Consider the following 23071-nt stretch of genomic DNA (forward strand, 5'->3'; position numbering starts at 1 on the left):
ATAGTCCTATCTATTAATTTCCCTTTACTAAAAACATGACTAATCATGAAAATGTCATCATCTTTATTAGTGTTAGTGTCATCACAAAACATTATTTACTATGATTCCACACCTCACGACACTGAACTGTACATATTAAATAGCTAAATTTCATGTTCTCCCGTGAAGATTGTTTATCCACTAGGGTGTGTATCCTTTGAAGGAAATCATTTATAAAAGAAGGGAAGGGGAATTAAACTTTGCCTGAAGATATGAAAAGATACATGACTGAAGTTCTTTGTTCAGTTGGCAGTGTTAATGCAGTTACATAAATATCTCAGTGAATTGGAGCTCATGGTAGGAAACAATTATTTTTTCTTCTTCCTTTTTCTCTGTGATGCTGGTACAGAATGGACATGAATACATTACAAGTTACACACAATATTCAGAATCAGGTGCCACTCTCCTGTTCAAGTTTAAGTTTTTCTATCTCTTATGAAAACATCAAAATAAGATTGCCTGTAAAGAAATGATACTGGTAATTAAACATTATAACCTAGTATTTCACACCAATTTGTTCAACATTATGTTGGAAGTGATATTTTGAAAACGATTGCAAGCGTGCCATCCTGAAAATAATATTTTTGTTACATGCTAAGCAAATTGCTCTGGTTTATAGCATTTTGAGCATAATATTAAAATCACACATTCAGATATTTGAAAACTCTCAGAATTAATAGAAGTTCTTCTCTGTATATCCAACAAGATGTTGCCAAATTAAAAAAAATTTTTTTTTAATAATTTGGAGCTAAGCACTGAATCTTGGTTTAAAAAAAAAAAAAGACCCAAAGCATTGTGGGATTAGTATTTTTGGCATCCATTTATCTAGTAGTCATTTAGAAAAACCCACTGTGGGGGTGTCTGGGTGGCTCAGTCAGTTAAGCATCTGACTTTGGCTCAGGTCATGATCTCACGGTCCATGAGTTCAAGCCCCGCGTCGAACTCTCTGCTGACAGCTTGGAGCCTGGAGCCTGCTTCGGATTCTGTGTCTCCCTCACTCTCTGCCCCTCCCCCGCTCATGCTCTGTCTCTCTCTGTCTCAAAAACAAATAAACATTAAAAAATTTTTTAATTAAAAAAAAAAAGAAAAACCCGCTGTGTGCCAAGCATATTATTCATAGTCTGTATCATTTAAGGCTGTATCATGTAAGCTGCAGTAACAGACCCCACCAAAGATAGAATAGTTCAAAAGCAATAGAATGGTACATTTGTTTACCTACCAGGAAGGTATCCTTGCTTGTAGGGCAGCTCTGTTCCCTTTGGTCAGTTCTGGACCCAGACTCCTCTCCTCTTGTGGTTCTGTTGTGCTCTCTGGCCTCATGTTCTTCAGTAACCAGCCAGCAGGGAGGGAAAGCCAGCAGGGAGGAGACCCACAAGCTTCTTCACCAGTTTGGCCAAGAAAAGGTACATGTATCTTCCACTCACATTCCATTGACCAGAATTGCTTTTGTGGCCCCTTCTAAGACTTTAAAGTTTAAGAAAATGAGAAATTTAATGCCCTACCCAAAGTTACTCATAACGGTAGCCACGCCAGGCCTCAAAACTGTTTTTCTTCCTTTTGGTCTAATCTGTTTTTTTCTACATTGAGCTCCCTCTGTCAGTACAGACTTTCATACCACAGAAAACAATTTTTTGAATTTCACTTGACTTGATAATTACTGATATTTCAGTGTGATTGTGATTTCCTAAAAACTCAGCACCTTGTTTTTCCTATTGAAGTAGCTTTGTCAATTATAATGTAGTGAGACTTCTAATACTACCATCCCGTTCTCCTGTCCTTCCTGGACATAGGGGAACACTACAAGTCCCAGCATCCTTGTGGGTCCGCAGAGCCACGTGATTACTTCTGGCCAATGGTCTATGAGGGAAAGTTATGTTGCCCCTGCTGAGCCAAGGTATTTAAGTGCAGGTGGGTGTTCTCTGTGCTCTATTCTTGTGGCTCAGTAGCCATGATTGAGAGGATATAGATTCAACATAGGTGCAAGCTGGATCATTAAGAAAAGTTCATGTAGGAGAGCAGCCCTGGAGGCTGTTGTGATGGAAAAGTGGGCTTATTTTGTAAAGCCTCTGACATGAGGAGAGTTATTTAGTACAAAGAGTAGCATAAATTATTCTAGCTTTGGAAATCTTGTTAGTTAGCTCGCATTAAGGGTAAACTCTGCAAAGAGCTTCACATGTATCACCTCATTTAATCCTTATAAGAACCCATTGAATTAGGAATTTTAATTCCTATTTTCCTGTTGAGGAAAATGACATTTAGTGAGGTAAAAGAATTTTCCCAAGGTCATACATCTAGTTATTTGAGAAAACAGAATTTGAACCATATCTTTCTCTAACGGTTATCTCTCACTTAACTTAATTGCCAAGGATTAATTAAAAATAAGCTTTGAGGGGAGGCACCTGAGTGGCTCAGTTAGTTAAGCGTCTGACTTTGGCTCAGGTCATGATCTCATGGTTCATGGGTTTGAGCTCCTCATCAGGCTCTCTGCTGACAGCTCAGAGCCTGAAGCCTGCTTTGGATTCTGTGCCTCCCTCTCTATCTGCCCCTCCCCTGTTCACACTCTGTATCTCTCTTTCAAAATCAAATAAACATTAAAAATAAACAAATAAGCTTTTATTGTCAAATCTGGATCAATATTGTTTTCTGGAATTCTACCTATAAGCTTATCAAAAACTAAGCATATGTAACTTGGACTCAACAAAAAAAACAAGGAGACATTCTGTATTTAAAAAAAAGGAAAAAAAAATTAAGTGTATTATACTTGGTTTCATTGTTTTTATTAAATCATGTCTCCTTTTGGAATGATAATAGGATGATTTGAAAAAGGATCTTAGAATATATAGAAATATTTTGAAAATATCAGAACACAGTTATTTCTTAGTTCTTATATAAAGTTAAAATTGAAAATTGGTATTTCAGTGGCAGTTCATTCAAATACCTACTCCTTGAAAATATGAAATGCTAATATTTTTCATTTCTACTTGGAATTTCACAAGTTAAACTTTCTTGTTGTAAATTAATGAGTCACTCTTGCATATTTGAGTTCCTTAAAAGACAAAGAAAAATATTTTCACTGGTACTTGACCTGTGTTTACTCAGTTATTATAAATAATTTTGAAGAACCTAAAAACCATTATGAAAACTCTGCTCCTCCCACTCCATTCTCAGTGTGACTGCCAACCCAGTTCAAAGTTTAATTCAAAGTTGTGTCTGATGATGTCTTTCCGGCTAGGGAAGGAGGTACAAGTGCCATCATGACTGAAAGTTCCTTTTCTCTAAAATATATTTGGAGAGGTGCCTGGGTGGCTCTGTCAGTTAAGCATCCGACTTCGTCTCAGGTCATGATTTCACGGTCTGTGAGTTCGAGCCCTACATTGGACTCTGTGCTGATATCTCAGAGCCTGGAGCCTGCTTCAGATTCTGTGTGTCCCTCTCTCTCTGCCCCTCCCTCCCCTCAAAAATAAATGAAAAAATTAAAAAAAATATTTTGATATAATCATATATCTTTTAAATAAGTATGTAATAGTGTCCTAGGGAAAATCTTCTTTTGTTTATTCAGTAAATACTCATTGTATGCTCACAGTGTGAGGCTGAATATTATTCTATGCCACAGGGACAGCATGTAACAGACACAAATCTCTACTCTGATAGAATTCATGTTCTGGTTGGTAAGTGAAGAAAGACCTAGAAGGTGTGATTGCACTCATCAATTTTAAATCTTCACTAAAATGTAAAAGTTTGCTTATTCTGCCCCAAATTAGTTCATGCTAACCTACCTGGTAATTTCCATTCAGTTGCTTAATGTCCCTGTCTCACTTGCATAATGCACTATGGATATAAGGAATTTCTAACAGATGAGCCAAGCAAGCATTCTGGTTACGGAAATAAGTAGACTTTTCCACTCATCTTACCAGGATAACTTTACTTTATCTACACTTAAATATAGTGGGAAGCCTAGAGGATTGGTAAAATCCTGGGTTACTTGGCTAAAAGACAAGAAACTTAAAGGCAAATCGCCAGAATTCCTTCCTGCTGTTCAAACTTCATTTCTAAATATCAGAGCCAGATCTGTATTGCCCTTGGTGATTGGTGTCCCCACCTAGACCTGACTGTCCCAAATCTGCTGAAAAGTTCCAAAACTAGCCATGTCTTTCTCATTTGGGTGTGTGCCTAATATAATTTCCCATCATAGTACTCCTCCCCTCCCTGAATCTTGGTAATGGTAATTTTGTGAATAAAATATAGTGTCAAAATAATTGTTATTTTTATACTACATGCATAATGGTAATTTTGTGAATAAAATATAGTGTCAAAATGGTAATTTTGGTAATTTTGTGAATAAAATATAGTGTCAAAATAATTGTTATTTTTATACTACATGCATATAATTTAACAGATTTGAATTACTTTTATAGCTGTTATTCCATCTCTTTTCTCAACAAGCTAACAAGACAAAAAAGTTATCTTGTTTTATAAGTTGAGAAACCAAGGCCTGATGAATTTAGGACTTTCCAAAAGTCAAAGAGTAAATATTGAACAAGAATTTATTTTCTTAATCCAAGTGAATTACTAGGTTGTTGTATGTTAGGTGAATATTTGTCTCATCTCCTGGTTGTAACATTAATTATCCTGGATGAGTTGAATTTTTTTTAATGATCCTTTATAGTTTGGTTTAAAGGTTTCCTTAAGAACATGAAATATATCAGGGTGCCTGGGTGACTCAGTCGGTTAAGTGTCCAACTTCGGCTTAGGTCGTGGTCTCACAGCTCATGATTTCGAGCCCTGCATCAGGCACTATGCTGACAGTTCAGAGCCAGGAGCCTACTTCAGATTCTGTGTCTCCGTCTCTCTCTGCACCTCTCCCACTCATGCTCTGTCTCTCTTTCTCTGTCTCTCAAAAATAAATAAAGGTTAACAAAATTTTTAAAGAGTATGAAATATATTGCTTTGAAGACAAGTGAACAGCTGTCCTCAGTATACTGTGTGTGAACTGTTATAAATGGCAATCTATCCAGAGGTGATTGATCTCAATGTTTGCTTCTAAATCACATGAGATAAGTACAAAATGAAAGCCCAACAGTATGAGTAATTATTATTTTGGATATATGTGCTAGTTTCCATCGTCAGACAGTGTTTTCAGAGGCTCACCAAGAATATTCCTTTTAAGCTCTTAAGATTAAGGACTTGATGTAATATCACAGATCTAAGAACAATTTTTGTAATCATAATTAAAATTAAAATGATTAAAATTCCATTAAAAGTAAATCAGATTAGTCTTGTTTACTAGTCGAGACAGATTATTTTTCCTTAAAGCATATGTCACTTGAATAAACATCATTTTACCAATTTACCATTTTTACAGGTTCCCCACTCCATAGAATAAACTTCTCCAGCTGCCAATCAAGGCTCTCCATGAATTTCTCTTCTATCTAATCCCATGGCCTTATTTCTTTAGTTGGTTTCTGTAAACTCTTCTCCCCTGTAGTGCTCCATGCTTTTTCATCTGTGCCCTTTGGCTTTGTGCTATTCTATCCTCCTGAAGTGTCTTTGATTTTTCTCTAAGTCTTTAAACCCAATCCATGCTTCAGCATCAAACTCAAATATTCCACTTCCCCATGTTTACCCTGATCTCTCCATGTGAAACTATTTCACTATAGCTTTATTTAGGGGGTTTTCAGAATTTTCCAAATAGTAGATTACTTTTATTCAATAAATAAATATATGGAAAGTGCCAAACTATGTTGAAAGACATGACGATATGGGGCTCTGTGTTTATGTTGACTGTAGGGTTATATGGTTTAATAAATTTGGAGGAAGTGGTGGCAGTCCAAATTAAACATACTTTTTTATGGCAGAACTTCTGACCAATGCCTTTAATATGCTGATTAGCATTTTGAGTTTCTAAGAGGAAGACATACTAAACAGAAATCCCCAAACTTATTTGACCAAAGAACCCTTTTTTGAGACACAATTTGGGGAATGTTGGTATAGTGCAAGGAACAGGAACATTGGATTCAGATAAATAAATAATGGGTCTAAATCTGATTTTGGTAATCATTGGCTACATGAAAAATTGTTTAAATTCTGACCTCTGCTCTTTACCTGTATTATAATAATACCCATTCCCAAGGATTATTATGCAGATTAACCAAGACACATGGTAGATGCCCAATAAAATGTAGCTACTTTTACTTTTCTGAGTTACAATTAAATTTACATGTGATTTATGTATAAGACATTTATTCATTTAACGTACATTAACTGGACAAATATGTGTGCCAGTTAATGTGCGGATCCATATGCAATGCATATGACAGGGTCACTGTATTCAGTGAACTCCCATTTGTTTCCTGCACTAGACAGTAAACTAATCAGAAAGGATCCATAAACAGTTCATCTCGATGGCTATGTTGGAAATGACAGTGCATAAAATAGGGGCTCAAGAACTGTCTCCACAATGAATTGTGAAGGACAGAGACCGTATCTGCCTTCTTTACCACTGTGTCCGCAGCATGCAGAATGCACGCAGCACTCTTCCCCACGCTTATGGACAAGATTTTTTTTTAATTGTGGTAAAATTACTTCCATTGAAATTACTAGGTGTGCCTGGGTGGCTCACTCAGTTAAATGTCCAACTCTTGGTTTTGGCTCAAATTATAATCTCACAGTTTGTGAGTTCAAGCCCTGTGTGGGGCTCTGACAGTGTGGAGCCTGTTGGGATTCTCTCTCTCTCCTTCTCTCTCTGCCCCTCCACTGCTTGCAGTCTCTCCCTCTCTTTCTCTCTCTCCCCGCCTCTCAAAATAAACTTAAAAAACTGTTTTTAGTTGAGAAAAAAAGAAATTACTAATGTTTTGCATGAAATAAAAATAAAAAGTAATGCATGTAGTTATGATTTAATTATTAAGAATTATATCTTAAAGAAAAATGTTGGACTATACATTCAAATACATATGTAATAAGTTTCATGTTTCACAAAAAATATTTAGAAGAGTAATGTATCTGCTATCTCAATGGAATGTGCTCTGTGTTCTCCCAAATTAAATTGCTGTCATATTTTTACAAAATTGATTCTTTTTACTCTACAGAACATTGACATACAAGGTAGAAGTTAAATTTTAGGGGCGTCGGGGTGGTTCAGTTGTTTGAGCGTCCGACTTCAGCTCAGGTCATGATCTCATGGTTTGTGGGTTCGAGCCCCGTGTCAGGCTCTGTGCTGACAGCTCAGAGCCTGGAGACTGCTTCAGATTCTGTATCTCCCTCTCTCTTTGCCCCTCCCCTACTTGTGCTCTGTCTCTCTCTGTCTCTCAAAAATAAATAAATGTAAAAAAAAAAATTAAAAAAGAAAAAAAAAAAAGAAAAAACTTTTCAGCTCCCATTTTGGTCTCAGAAAGACTTCTTGGAAGAGACATTCAACAGGTTTTTTTTATCACCAAAGTTAAGAATAGGAATTAAATGATCGGGCAGAACTAGTAGAATTAATCCATCAATTTATTACCACTCAGTATGTAAGAAAAAGCATTTTGCATACCCCCACTCCAATTACCATTAATACTCACAGCTCTAAGTTTGATGGTGGTTGGAAAGTCCAATCAAAAATAGGAGGACTGCTTCTCCTGTAACATCTAAAACCTGACACTTCGGCAAAGGAAAGGGAAAGCAGTGCTAATGTTGTCAGAGGAAGTACCACTTACAACTATTTTAATATCATCTTGCAGTTAACATCTCAAATTTTAAGGTAAGCTGCATTTATCCATGGTTGTCACATAGCTTTCTAAAAGCACCGTAAATCTCCCCACTCCAGACACACCATCCAATAAATATTTTCTTCTCAGTTCTAGACAAAACCAAAACATAGCAAAACAAAACACAGGTCCTCTGGACACGGAATGCCAAACAGAACCAAGTAACTAGAAATTATCATGTAAAAAGGAAGTCAAGTCAATGACCTAGGTATGAAATGCTTCCAAACAAATCCCTTGAACCATTCAGTCCCAGTCATGTTATTCTTTGACTTGTAAATTCATCTTGACCACAAAGATAATAAATGTAACTTTAACAAAATTATAATAAATCTAATATACCAGTAAGTTGTAATTTCCATTTATACAAAGTAATTTTAGTTAATTAGATGGACTGTTTATATATTAAATATTATATTAAAAAATCCAAGGAACACATTTCAGACAAAAGTTGATGAATTATGTGTTTACAGTGTCTTCTTTTCCTGATGAAGTTTAAAGACTGTCAGATGACTTCATGTAGCATAAAACTATGTCCTGGTAGTAAAGGTCTGCCTTTCAAGTTATTATATTTTGATTATTTTAGTGAGAATTACAAGCTGATGAAATAATTGTCAGGGTTTTTTGTTGTTGTGTTTGTTTGTTTTTTTGTTTTTGTTTTTGTTTTTGGTGTGACATCCTTTTAAATAATGCTGGTATTTTGTGTGATTTAATTTGTATTAAGACATCTAGAACAGATATGTATCTTAGTTTAGATCATATTAGTGAAAACTAATAGGATTAAGCTCTGGGAGAAAGCATGAAAAAGAGACCACACTAATTCAATAAAGTGTTGTAATATATCCCAGATCATCCCTACCTGTAACTTCATGTGTTTCCCACCACTCTCTGTCCTGTGAATGTACTATAATGAGATTTGGTAGAGTGACCTCTGCAGCTCTTCTCCCAACAGGGAGAGTGTGGAGGAAGCCGAATTGCCAGGTCTATGCAACATGATGTCTCAAACCTTCCCTTTGCTGTATGAAAGAAAAAGTAATTGAGAAGAATGAGAAATACAACTCGGGTATACATAACACCTAAGTCTAATGTGGGGTTAGGATGCTTTTTAAGTGAAACATACATGAGGTATCAGAAGGCAAGGATTTGATGGCCACATTTTATTTTATTTGTTGGTTTGTTTGTTTTGTGTGAAACAACTTCTTTATTTCAATTTTATGTTTACAAAAAGACAGGATAAGGAGTGGGGAGGCAGGAATAATGGTTGGTCACCTCCAGAGATAAAAGGAAGAGGCCTCTTATAGTCAACAAAAATGGATGAGACTGTTCATCCATGCCATTATTAGTAACAGCAATGGCCAAAAAGAAGTCCAAGCAGGGATCAAAGGCTTCTGTTAACAAGGTCAGTCTGTTTTGGGAGAGTCAGATGGTCTGTCCAGTCCATATCCATGAGGAAGAGAAAGCCCAAGTCAGTTTATTGAGGCCTCAGCTCTGGGTGGGATGGGGCCCATTTCTCTGGGAAGAACTGGGCCACTGACTCCAGGGAATATAGGGACCATGAGATACACACCAGGGAAAACCCCTATGAACTACAGGGGCCCACTGCAGGTAGGGTGTGGGGAAACTTGGGCATAAGTGGCTTGGAATCATCTTCAAAGGAAAATCCTGTCTGGGTAGGTGAGGGGACATCTGAATAGAAATAGTTTCAGAGGAACTGATCAGATTGTGATGACCACATCTTAAAAAATCTTTTGAGATGATGCATGATTTTGGAGTATCACCTAATAAATGCGATAAATGAACAGCAGGCTGCTGGAGATACTGGAGATAAAAAAGTATTAAATAACATACTTCTTGACAACAGTGGACTTTTAATGTTTGTTGACAGTACTACAGATTATACTTCTGGGGGAATATAGATACTGTTTTAAATAATTATACAACAGGATTTGTCATGCATTTGTGCTCACTTTATAATAATAATCTCTAGAAAAACACTATTTGTGCTGCCTGACCACTATTATAAAATTAAAATTATGCTAAAGATAAAGGATACATATAATTTACCAGATTTTATTGCATATGCATGTATAGCCTCACAAAGATCCAATAAGAGGGTTGCATTTGCATCTGGATTTCTAAAATCATTTGAAATTCCCTATTAGCAAGTGCATATTCATATTCATTATAAGACTTCTTGATATAGCATGCTAATTACTTGCCTGCACTCTAGCTCCCACGCCACAATAAATCCTCTTATAAAAGCAGATCACTGCAAACTTCAAACAGCATGCATCCTTGAGATGCCACTATTAAAGGAAGAATGCTGATGGAAAATCTTTGATCTTATCAGACGTGATGGAAAATACACATTTGTATTTGAGTAAATCTGTAGAAGGAAGCATTCCACCCCCATCCTTAAGTAACCTGAAACCAATTTCAAGTTCCCAAATGCTCTTCAAAGCAACCCGCCTTGGAAGTGATGCTGATGGCATTACAAATTTCAAGGCAGCTTGCTTTTTCCATCTCAAGACTTCAAGCAGATTTCAAATTTTACTTTCAAAGAGAAAGGATATTACCTACTTTTTAGCCAAACCACTAGCCTCTGGGCCGACGAGCAGAATGTCGTAGGTAAAGAACTTACCTATGGTAATGAAAGATGGTACATTACCAAGTAACTCACAACTTGAATAATGCAGTTGATTGTAGGGAAGTCTAAGCTGGAAGTGTTTAGAGGCTTCCTGCTTCAGTTCTTGTTCTAGTGTGGTTGACCAAAAGTTAGAATGTAAACTCTGGGCATGTGGCAGGACAAGTATACCCAACAAATTAATCTACCTCCTCCTGAATGGGGCGTCTATCAAGCTGAAGACAAAAATCGGTGTGTGTTTGACTCCTGCACCCACAGGGAGCCTGAGCCACACAATTCAGAACATTCATACTATGAATAATCCCTGTAGCAGGAGGGTCGGTCTGTGGCTTCTTAAAAGGCCTCAGATTTGTGGTCAGCAGAAACATCCATGAGCCTATTTGGGCTGAAGGATACAGTGGCCCTAGTGAAGTTCCCCTAGCATTTAATTAGGTTTCCTGTAATTGCTTTAAGTAAAAGGAGGGGGACTAAAGCCTGATGTTATCATCTTGGGACACAAAATATTTGTATGTGGTTTTAATATCCTGAGCCCATTTGTTGCTGCCCTGCATTTTGGAAAGAGCCGTTATAGTTCTGAGGAAATACACACTACAGGTTTACCAGCCCTTTGGTGACTGTAAATTTACTGCAACAGCTTTTAAAGGAAGAGTTTTCTTTCCAGTAACTGAATTTCTGCATGAAGAGAGAAGGTATAAACAAGTAAAACAGGCAAAAGTATTAAATGCCAGAGAGTGGAATAAAAAAGAAGGGTGGGGCAGGGGTGAGGGGGAAAGCTGTGTGCCATCCTTCCATGAACTCCTAGATATCAGAAAATGAGAATAATTGCAGTAAGACAGGAAATGAGAGGGCCTAAGCAGAGACTAGGAAAGAGGAAAGGAAGTAGCATTATTCGTTAATAAGTTGGGATTTATGCTGTGGAGATTGTTCTATTATTTAGACATTGGCTAAAATAACATACCGATCTTTTCATAGAGGAGTGAGGGACTTAGATATGCCAGTTTCTTGAAAATTCTTTTTAAACTGACCACTGTGGGGGTGCCTGGGTGGCTCAGTCAGTTAAGCATTCGACTTCGGCCAGGTCATGATCTCATGATTTGTGAATTCAAGCCCCATTTCAGGCTCTGTGCTGACAGCGCAGAGCCTGGAGCCTGCTTCAGATCCTGTGTCTCCTTCTCTCTGCCTCTCACCCACTGATTCTCTCTCTCTCTCTCTCTCTCTCTCTCTCTCTCAAAAAATGAATAAACATTAAAAAATTTTTTAAACTGATCACTGTATAAGCATAAAGGATACTAATTTCCAAGACTTTCAACAATAACTTTAAATATATTTAATACATTTTTGGCCACAGAGTTGCCCCTTCAGGATCTTGCCCTGCCTTGGCTTATAAAATTCACTTTCCTGGGCTTCATTTCAGTTCAGGGGCTCTTGAGTGGATCTAAGGACTTAGTTGTTTCTATGACTCAAGTCCCTGCAGTTCCTGATAGAAAATATTGCTTATTTCCCTAGTGGAACAGCATCCATTTATATTGAGTGTTCCTTATTTTTCCTGAGGGCTTTGACCCATTTGAGTATGGTCTCAGTTTTAGGACAAGTTCTGGAATACTCTTGTACTCTTCATGTCACCTATACCAAGAAGTCATGAAATAGTTTAATAAATCATAACTTTTAGAAACTAAAAATTCCTAATATTCATATGTTTCATATTCATAACGTAGTCATATAAATGTGGATGTGTGTATATATACACAAATATACACATATATATGTGTGCATATATATTTATATTTACATTCTCATCTGATTACATCATCTGCATGCTTAACACACTTTGATGCTGTCCATGACTTTCAGAAAGAAATCCCAAATTCTGAACATGGAGTGCAGCTGTGGTTCTCAAACTGTAGCATGCATCAGAATTCTTGGAGTGCTTGTTAAACCAAAATTGCTGGGCTCAACTCTCAAAGTTTCGTACTCAATTTGAGTCTGGAGTGGGACCCAAGAATTTGACTTCCAACAAGTTCCCAGGTGATGCTGATGAAACTGTTCCAGGGCTACACTTTGAGAACCACTGGTCTACAAGAATATATATTAACTGATCTTTTTCTTCTCCCTAGCTTCATCTCATGCCACCATCTCTGTGTCTGGTGCTCAGTTGTCTTCTCCTGGGTTCTCAATCTCCTCATTCTCTTTCCTGCGTCTTCCTGTATCTTCTGACCCTCTCCTTAGATAATTTAACCAAGTTAACTCATGTTGGATCCTTCGTACTAAGTTGAGTTCACTTGTTATTCACTCTCATTTTCACTATACTTCTTGTTTGCAGCATTGAACACAGTTGTAATTAAATAATAAATTGTATAATCTGTAGTTAATATGTACCCTCTGCACAATAATATAGGTTCATTGAAGGTAAGGACTATCTTACTCATCAGAGATTCACAAGTGCCTAGGGCAATACCTTTTCCATAATTGATATTAAATATTTGTGCAATGAATGAATGAATGAATAGAAAGTACAAAGAAATATATTTAATCTTTCTTACTGTGCTTATACTTAACCCAGTCAAATTCTTCTAGTCCCTCAGGATGCCCCTGCCAATACTCTCCATAGGTACCTCATACAGAAAGTGTGTGCAGGCAAACTGGCAATTGTCCACGTACATTGATCAGATGATCCTTCTTGCTCAGTGCAAAGAAGCACATTGCAGAATGACTCTAAGAAATAGGCTTAGGTACATTAAGATAAATACTCCTAAAATGATAATCTCAGATTCTTAGTTAATTTTTTGTTATTTAGGATGATATAATGCTGTAAAATAAAATCCAATTATTTGAGCATTTTAGCTGGAAGCCACTTTCAGAGGATTTTGGTTACATTACAATTATAGAGAAACATTTGGGCTTTCAAAATATTGTGCATGAGAACTTTAAAGTCACACATTCTTTGGATAAAATAGCAGGGATTTGTTAACTTAAGGTTGGTATTTTTTAAAGAAAACAGTGTGCCTTAATAGCTAAAATGCAACTATTAAAATAACTTAGTTTTAAATAATCGCCACATATTTATAAAGTACTAGCTTATATTATAATAAAACCTGGCATATATATTTTTATATATACATTTATGATTATAGTTTTAGGTCATTCTCATGTCATGTGAAGAGTTAGGGGAAGATTTAGTTACTGTAAAACTATACAAGGTGTTGTAAAACTGTATATAGCTTTTTGGTACCAGACGATATTATAATAAAATGTGATATGTGTTTATATATATTTGTGACTTATATACTTATGATTATAGTTTTAGGTTAATCTCTGTCATTTCATGTGAAGAGTTAGGAAGATTTAGTTATTGTAAGGTTATATACAGCACACAGATATCTTTCCACAACCTATATAATTTGGTTACCATCCTTAGGAGATGTGAAATTCAAGTTCATGTTTGAATAAACCAAGGAAGATAACTCAGTGGAGGGTGAATGTTTGTCAGGCTATTTGAGAAAAGGTGTAATTTTGTGGAGTGATAGATCTGTTCGACTTTCATCTTCTGATGAAAGCAGATTTGAAATAGCAAATAAGAAAATGAAAAAGTTGAGAGTCCAATAACTGGGGCCAGAGGAAAAATCACAGGTGGACAGTGACGGTACCTGGTGTGTTGATCTATGGCATCAAGACGGATCACTCGGGGGAAATACACGGTGTGATGGTTTGAGTTTTGTTAGTACCAGTCTTTTCCTGACTTCAATCTTCCTTTCTCTTGGCAGGTCTCATTGTCCGGGAAGTGAGCATTGAAATTTCGCGCCAGCAAGTGGAAGAACTCTTTGGGCCGGAAGATTACTGGTGCCAGTGTGTGGCCTGGAGCTCGGCGGGCACCACAAAGAGCAGGAAGGCCTATGTGCGCATCGCATGTGAGTCATGGCACACGGGCCACAAGGGTTTCAGAAACCGGTGGAAGGTGGAAAAATGTAGACCGTAACTGCTCTAAATTCAAAGAACCGTAGTCAAAACTCCCAGATTTCTGCATTTGAGCTACACTTTCCCCTTAAGTCCCCAGGGTACCATTTTGTTGTGGTTGTTGTTGTTTCAAGATGCTTTTAGTTTGTCTTTAGGGATGTGAAAGAATTAGTGGTACTTTCAAAAGATTCTGAATTTTCTTTTTGAATCTAGTAATAATTAGGCTACAGGAAAACCAAACTGTATTCCTTTAATAAGTTTATTCTGCCAGTGTGTTAAGACAATGTTGATTAGTTTTGTTATTGGAAATAGAAATGACCCATACAAAGCTTCTCTATTCATTTTTGGAGCCATTCTAGTGCATCAAAACACAGCACTATTTTCCAAACTGTGTTAAATTCTAGAGTATTCATGTTTAGGGAGAGTTAGGAAGTGCCTCACAAAAAAGCGTTCCATAATCAAATAAATGTGGAAAATAGTTTTTTGGGGGCCAAGTTAAATAGGTTTATTCATTGCAAAATTCTTGGATTTTTAAATATGCTAATACATATTATACCTAAGAAAAAGATGTAGCCTGCAGCTGTTTGTTGCAGGCCCCTCTTCTCAAGGAGTGCTATTCACATCTTGAGCAGCAATGAATGCTGCTTTAATCTGTCTTAAGGTTCCATACTGAGAAGTTTTCTCAAGTATGAGACCACTGAAATCCATGTCAATTATATGATCTGAACTCTTTTGAATGTCTGCATTTGACTAAATTCTGTTTTGTGGTGGATGTCAGTATCACCCCCCAACACGTCACTGAGTCCCAATAGTCTTGGCTCTGAGGGTTCTCCCAATTCCATACCTGCCTCTTCCCTTCCCTCCTACTTGATCTAGATCCCAACCATTGCAAACACGCCCCAGCCAGTCTCAAAGGCTCCACTTATTTCCCTTTTCTAGACCATCCTCCATATTACCACAGTGCAGTCTTCCTGAAACTCAGGTCTCTGCCCAGATCACTTCCCTCCCTGCTAAAATGTTACAGTAGCTTGGAGATAAAGGAAAAATTCCTTACCATTAATGCCATATGCCGTCGTCCGAGTCTGCTAGGGCTGGCAAACAAAGTACCACAGCCTGGGTGCCTTAACCAGCCGAAATCTTCTTCTCACAGTTCTGGAAGCTACAGGTCTGAGATCAAGGTGCCAGCAATGCTGTCTCCTCCGAAAGCTTCTCTCCTGGGCTCGTGGATGCTTGTCTCCACATGTTTGCACTGTCTTCCCTCTGCAACTGTCCTGGCCCGCATTTCTCTTCCTATAAAGACAGGAGTCATTTTGGATTAAAGCTACCCTAAAGGCCTCATTGTAACTTCATCACCTCTTTAAAGGCCTTATCTGCAAATAAAGTCACATTCTGGAGTCCTGAGGGTTAGGACGTCAACATGTGAACAGTTCGGCCCCTGACAACTATATTTCATGGTTTATATATGCAACCTGTATTTTCAGTGTCAACCACAAAGAATGTTTCCATTTTAGTCACAGTACATTTGAAATACTTTCATTTCCATGCTTTCCAGCTACTGTTCACAGTGAAGGGTTTCATCCTTCTCTTACTTCCCTTCATTTTTGTAAACATTCATTTATTTAACAATATTTAGTAAGCTTTTACTCTGTTCTTGGGACAGTTGTACCTATTGGGTATGGAGCCAAAAGCAAACATGTAATGACCCCTGCCCTCATGGAGTTTTACTTTCGGGTAAACAAGGGCGAACTCTAAATAAAGCAAATACTAATCAGGCACAGAGCAGATGTTAAGTGCTACAGAGAAAAGTAGGGGCGCCTGGGTGGGCTAAGCACCTGACTTCAGTTCAGGTCATGGTCTTGCAGTTTGTGGGTTTGAGCCCCGTATCAGGCTCTGTGCTGACAGCTCAGAGTCTGGAGCCTGCTTCAGATTCTGTGTCTTCCTGACTCTGTTCCTCCCCCACCATATGCTCTATATATCAAAAATAAATAAACATTAAAAAAATTGTTTTAAATAGTAAAGCAGGGGCGCCTGGGTGGCGCAGTCGGTTAAGCGTCCGACTTCAGCCAGGTCACGATCTCGCAGTCCGTGAGTTCGAGCCCCGCGTCAGGCTCTGGGCTGATGGCTCGGAGCCTGGAGCCTGTTTCCGATTCTGTGTCTCCCTCTCTCTCTGCCCCTCCCCCATTCATGCTCTGTCTCTCTCTGTCCCAAAAAATAAAAAATAAACTTTGAAGAAAAAAAAAAAATTAAAAAAAAAAATAGTAAAGCAGGAAAGGGGGGTAGATTGTGCTCAGGGAGGGTAGTCATGGAATTCCTCTGGAAGAAGCTGACAGTTGAAAAAACCTGAAGGGGGAGGGGAAGGGGAGTTAGGCAGAGGGAGCCGCAAGTGTCACAAATACAAATACCCTGGGGCAGGAGTGTGCTGGTTATCCTAGGCAGATGGCCCAGGACACTGTAGGTGTAACATCTTTGGTTCTTATTTTGAGAAGAGAACTTTAGAATGTTTTCAGCAGAGGAATTCATGATTTGACTTCCATGTCAGCAGAATCATGACTTGTGCTTAGAATAATAGATGAAGAGTAGAAGCACAAAGACCAGTTATGAGGCTGTGTCTATGAGGGACGGTAAGCTTGCATAGATAAGCAGCAGTGAAAGTGGCATAACCTGGGTCCTAGATACAATAGTCTCCCTTCCCCGGGGTGGGGGGAGGGGGGAGGGGGAGAGATGTGTTCCAAGAACCTCAGTACATACCTGAAACCGCAGATAGTACCAAACCCTATACATGCTATGTTTTTTTCTATATATACCTATGAGAAAGTTTAATTTATAAACTAGGCATAGTAAGAGATTAACAACAATAAGTAAAGAAAAAAGAGAAAAATTATAAGGGTGCCTGGGTGGCTCAGTCGGTTAAGTGTCCGACTCTTGATTTTGGCTCAAGTCATTATCTCACAGTTCATGAGTTCAAGCCCCACGTTGGATTCTGTACTGACAGTATGGAACCTGCTTGGGATACTCTCTTTCCCTCTCTCTATGCCCCTCCTCCACTCACACTGTCTCTCTCAAAATAAATCAACATTTTTTAAAAAAGAAAAATGATAACAATATACTATGAGAAAAGTTATGAGCATGCACTGTCTCTCAAAATATCTCATTGTGCTGTCCTCCTCCTTCTTGTGACGATGTGAGGTGATAAATGCCTGCGTCAGGAGATGAACAGCACAGGTGTCGTGATGTGGTATTAGCCTACTGTCAGCCTTCTCATGATAAGTCAGAAAAGGGAACAACCGCTCCTCGACTGCAGTTGACAGTGGGTAACTTAAACCTCAGAAAGCAGAATGGTGGACAGGGAGGACTATTTTACATTTAAAGGCAGAGGTAATAGCTTTTGTTGAAAGATTGGATGTGAGATGTGAGAGAAAGAGAGGAAAGAATGATTCAAGAGATGTTTGAAGAGTTTGTTTCAAACGTCCTCATGAACTCTATCCTGTCTCCTGGGTCTCCAGAGAGACAGGCATCCCTTTCTCTTAAACCTTCAGAACACTTTGCCCATTCTCTTAACACAAGGCTTGTCTCAATTAAATTATATTCACTGGTTGGAATGTCTGTGTTTCATGCCAGCAAGTTCTTTGAGATAAATTCTGCTTAATTCAGTTTTGCTTAACTTTATATCTTTTGTGCTTAGCCTAACGCCTAGAACATCATAGATGTTTAATAAATTTTGTTGAATTAAAACTGTTAATAAAAATCTCCCGGTGAAGTTTATTAAAATGCTATACATTAATCTTTCCTCTCTGAGCATATCTATGGAGATTTTCCTCTGTCTTTTGTGGATTCTCTGTGAAGTAGATTCTGGGATAGGGACATGCACACAGAAAGGGTGTTAAAGAGTACTCTTTGAGACAATACTGGTGGAGATATGTGGGCAGTAGGATTGAGCAGAAGGGGGACTTGAGCTTCAGGACAAAGGATGGCCCCATAGGGAGCTCTGGAGCTCAAATGGCCCTTTAGAGTTGCCCCACTGTGAGATATAGGGGGTCAGTGAGGCTTTATTCCTCCACATAGACTAGTCCATGGATGTGGGCCCCTACCCAATTGTGTGTCCTGGGTCAAGTCAGCTTTCAGCAGCTGAGGGCGACACTCCCAGTGGATGGGATCAGTCCTAAAAAGGGGTCTCAGTGGCATACCCCATATCCACTGCAATCATCTGCCACAAATCTTGAATACTTTATTAATCATGAAGAAAAAAGGTAGTTTCAAACATTTTTAAAGGAAATAAGAAACTAATTGTTTTGGTCAAATATTTAAATGAATTCAAAGTTAGCTTCTAGGGACAGCTGGGTGACTCAGTCGGTTGAGTGTCCCACTTTGGCTCAGGTCCTGATCTTGTAGTTCGTGAGTTCGAGCCCTACATCAGGCTCACTGCTGTCAGCTTGTCAGCACAGAGCCCTCTTCAGATCCCCATCTCTCCGCCCAACCCCACTTGCACTTTCCCCAAAATAAATAAATATATATAAAAGAAACCCAACAAAGTTAGCTTCTAATTACAATCAAAAGCAACACAATGATATGACTGTATCTTTATCTTTCATTGCTATGTGTTCATTAATATCAGTTACAATAAATATTTAAAATTGCCAATTTACATTCCATATTAAATTGGCTTGGCTAGAAGCTGAAGTTTAAGGACTGCATAGTTCCAAGTGATGAATATCTTGTGCCAATTTCATATATATATACAAATATATATACGTCATGTCATAGTACACGATACATGTATATGTCGTATGTATATATATATATATATTATTACACGCACACAATCTATATGTATGTCCCTATTCTCCACATAAATATTAAATATCTGTAAGAACCCCATCTTACTTTGCAACATATTATACAAACTTCACTAAATATAATTTGACATTTTCAAATAATAACCAAACAAACTGTTCTAGTAAGAGGTTAATTTTCCCATAACACCTTTTCATCTTCATGCAATAAGACTGAAGAGCAGTTTGCCTGTACTTCCATATTTTACTGAATTCATATGTGTGTGGCCGAGGACGACCATCCAACATGTAAAGATTTATTCATGTAGATTTTTATGACGCTAAAAAAGGAGGGGTTAAATTTCGGTGATCTCTGTCAGGGCTGATTCCTACAATGTGAGTTTGTGCTAATGTTGCACAAACTTGCAAATTTTCTAGTTTGCCTTGTTTCAAGTGAGCTGTGGGGCTTTGCCCAGTAATATTTGACAGATGGCCATCACATAAACTGCAATTAAAGCTTAAATTTATCTCCGACAGAGATAACTGTGATGCTAAGGTTAAATAAATGCAGTCACCTCTCACCTAATTAGATGTATACTCACGTATACGATGGAGAGGCTCATCATTCTTTCATTAAAAAGCTCTATTTTCAGAAGTTTCTAAAGCAGGAATGAATATTGGCTCTGTTTATCTGCTTATAATATTTTATTTATTCAAACTATATAAAATATAAAACTAATTTGTGACACAATTAAGACAGAGGGGCAAAAAAAGGAAACCTAAGAGTTAGAATTTAGCCAGGCATGAGCTGAGAACATGACATGCTTGCTCTAGAATTGTGCACATTTACTGGAGGGCTGGGGTCTTATGTGGGAGCTGTGGCTTCCATTGCAAAGAGAGGACTTTCTTCTGAGAGACCTCAAATGGACACTGTAGTTAACTATCCAAGGAGCCTTTATGGTAAGATAGCTACCAGTTTCATTAGGTCGTTTCTTCCAGCCTCCCTTTTTATAAAGCCAACGGGAAAATTCCTAGTATTAAGGCAGGACCATAATTCAGGCAAAATGTTAACAAACACTGTCATTCTTTGGGAAATGTCTTGATTTCACTAAGGCTGCTGTTTTGCTGTGGTGATTGTTGGGGATGTGTTTGTTGTTGTTGTTGTTAGTGGGGAGGGATAATAGTGTCAGTAGCACAGTGGACTGGTTAGAGCACAAGTTTTGGACCCAGGCTGACTTACGTTCAAATCCTAGTTCCATCACTTACTAATACGACCTTGGTCACATGACTTAACCTCTCTGAGCCTTAGTTTCATCAACCATGAAATGCAAATGATAGGGTTATTTCAAGATTAAATTGGATAAACTTGTAAAGCATCTGGAATAGTGCCAGACGCAAAACAAATGCTCAGTGAATGATAATAGGTGTTCATAACAACAGACATAATGATTTAAACTTTATTTGTGCATTTTGAAACTTACCAATACTAAGTTAACATTAAAAACTAAACAGTATCTTCTTGTTTCACAACTTCATGTCTCAGGCCTTGGTTCTCAATCCTAGAGGACGAAATTCCCTGCCAATTCACATACAATTAGATTGTAATTTTCCCCCTTGCCTGAGGATGGAGGGACACTCCATATGGTCACCCTTCCCCTACAATTCAGGAGTTACAGTGGATTTATGTGCACAGAGAATCCGTCTTCCTGGGAGTGGCAGGATGGTTCCTAAGAATGTCTTCTTTATTCTGTGTGCAAACCAATAAATCACAAAGGCCACTGGCTACAGATTGGAATTTGATAGTTCCTGGGAAGAATTAAGGAGGATTAGGTTGGCCCTCTCTGCTGTCTCTCATAGCTCCCTTGTCCTTTTCCCTGAGATCAGAGCCACCTTGTGACCACCTGTGGGTTTGGACCAAGCCTTGTTCATATTTATGAGTCTGTAGTGTCTAGCATGCTATCCAGAACAGCATTGTCCAAGGATCTTTGAGATCCGATGTGTTTACAATTATAGAACTTCTGCATTAAGACTAGCCCCACATCAATTGCCCCATGCAACTGGTACTGGACAGAAGTATTGTAGAATAATGATAAAAATTGTGACACTGTTTCAATCACCTTAATTTTCTCCTTACATGGTTATCTTTTTTTTTTTAGTGAAAGTACTTAAAGTCAATTCTCTCAGCAAATTTCAAATACATAATACAATGTGATTAACTGTAGTCACCATGCTGCAGAAAAATATCCCTAGAACGTATTCATTTGTAACCGAAAGTCTATACCTTTTGACCAACGTTCACATGGACTAGCTCATTCAGTCCTTGGAACAATCCTATGTGACAGGTATACTAATCACTGTTTTACAGATGAGAAAACCGACAACAAAGGGAGATTATAAAGTCCTGCCTGAGTTCACAGCTGGTATATGGAGAAGTTGGTCTGACCAGCTGGACAGAGTCCAGGCTTTAATGAACACTCTGGGTACAAATAGGAGAGGGGAGGACAATAATGTTTATGTCAGGTAGTAGTTCACAAAACTGTCTTTTTTTCCATAGGCATAATGTCAGAAGCTCGCTATTATTTAGTGCAGAAGTGTAATAAGGCCTCGGGTTCCTCTCTCTCTCCATTGCTTGGTCTACTCCAACCACACCAGTCTCCTTGTTTCCTGAGTGCAATAGACTCATTTCAAATACAAGGTATTTGTAATATCTGTTCCTTACCACCTGGAAGAGTCTTCCTCAACTCTTAAATGGGGCCCACTTTCTTCTTTCATTCAGATTTCTCTTCACTGGGGTCAACGCTGACCAATTTACCTAAAATCCACGGACTCCAACTCTGTCACTCTTCGAAGCCCAAACCTGCTTTCTTTTTCTTGAGGGTGTTTCTCTTCATCATTATTTGTTTGCTTTTATGTTGACTGTCTCCACCACCAGAATATAAGCTGCACAATATCAGGCACTTTATTTTCTTTATCACTGTGGCCCCAATGCCTAAAAATAGTGCTTTGCAAATGGTTGGTGCTAAGTAACTGAAGACATAAATAAATGGAATGAAATTGAATTACACTGAAAGCATAAGATGCGACAAAGTGATGATATTGTTCAATGCTAATGATATGTTCTTTTAGTAAAAATGTTTTCTCACCCAAGTAATTCAAGGACATCCGATAGACTGAAGTGATTGCCTCTGTGCTCCCCCTGCAAGCCTCCATCACATTTTTGCACTTACTTATTTTCTTCATAGCACTTTACTGAATTCTCATCTACTATATACTTGCTTATTTATTATGTTAGCGGGTTGTGGTCTATCTCCCTCACCCCCTTAGGAAGTGAGATCCACATGGGCAAAGATTTTTGTTGGGTTTATTCACTGAGGAATTCAAAATGCCTACAGTGATGCTTGGCACAGTGTAGGAACTCAATATGTCTCTTAAGGGAATTCATTAATTAAAATTTCTATGGTGTGGGGGAACAGTATCTTTAATTAAATATATGTACTCTTGTGAATTATTACGTTGGTTTATATACACAGAAGCCATTGCTTGTGTCCTTATATGTTACTTTTCCATTTCCAACCTGTCTCCTCGGCAGAAAACAAAACTAAATTATACTAAATTATAGTTATTTAGCCAAATAACACATGTCTTGAACCAGGTGTTCTGAAAGATTTAGGTTATACCATGACAGAATCTGGTAGCCTAACACCAAGTATCTTAATATAGCCCAGCAGGTTTGCCTGCACACCAAATAAATAGCTTGTTTCCTAACATTCAGTTCTGAACTGTGGTTTGATATGATCCATTGTGCAATCATTTAAGCACCCTAATGAGCCAATGGTAAGTCACAGACGCCAGACTTTGAATTAGAGAAGATTAACTGCACAATATAGATTTTTTTAGATAGTGAGAGGGAAATCTTTAAAAATAAATTT

The 23071-nt window shown here is 38.0% G+C and overlaps 1 protein-coding gene across 1 annotated transcript in view; it reads left to right on the forward strand.

Moving 5' to 3' along the window:
• UNC5C (unc-5 netrin receptor C) overlaps positions 1-23071 on the forward strand; it is a 357267-nt gene that overhangs the window by 216457 nt on the left and 117739 nt on the right. The window contains 1 exon segment of the mRNA XM_043572041.1: positions 14184-14327. Within this exon segment, the coding sequence (XP_043427976.1) occupies positions 14184-14327 (144 nt within the window).

Source organism: Prionailurus bengalensis, chromosome B1 (assembly GCF_016509475.1).
Source record: "Prionailurus bengalensis isolate Pbe53 chromosome B1, Fcat_Pben_1.1_paternal_pri, whole genome shotgun sequence".
Lineage (NCBI taxonomy): Eukaryota > Metazoa > Chordata > Mammalia > Carnivora > Felidae > Prionailurus > Prionailurus bengalensis.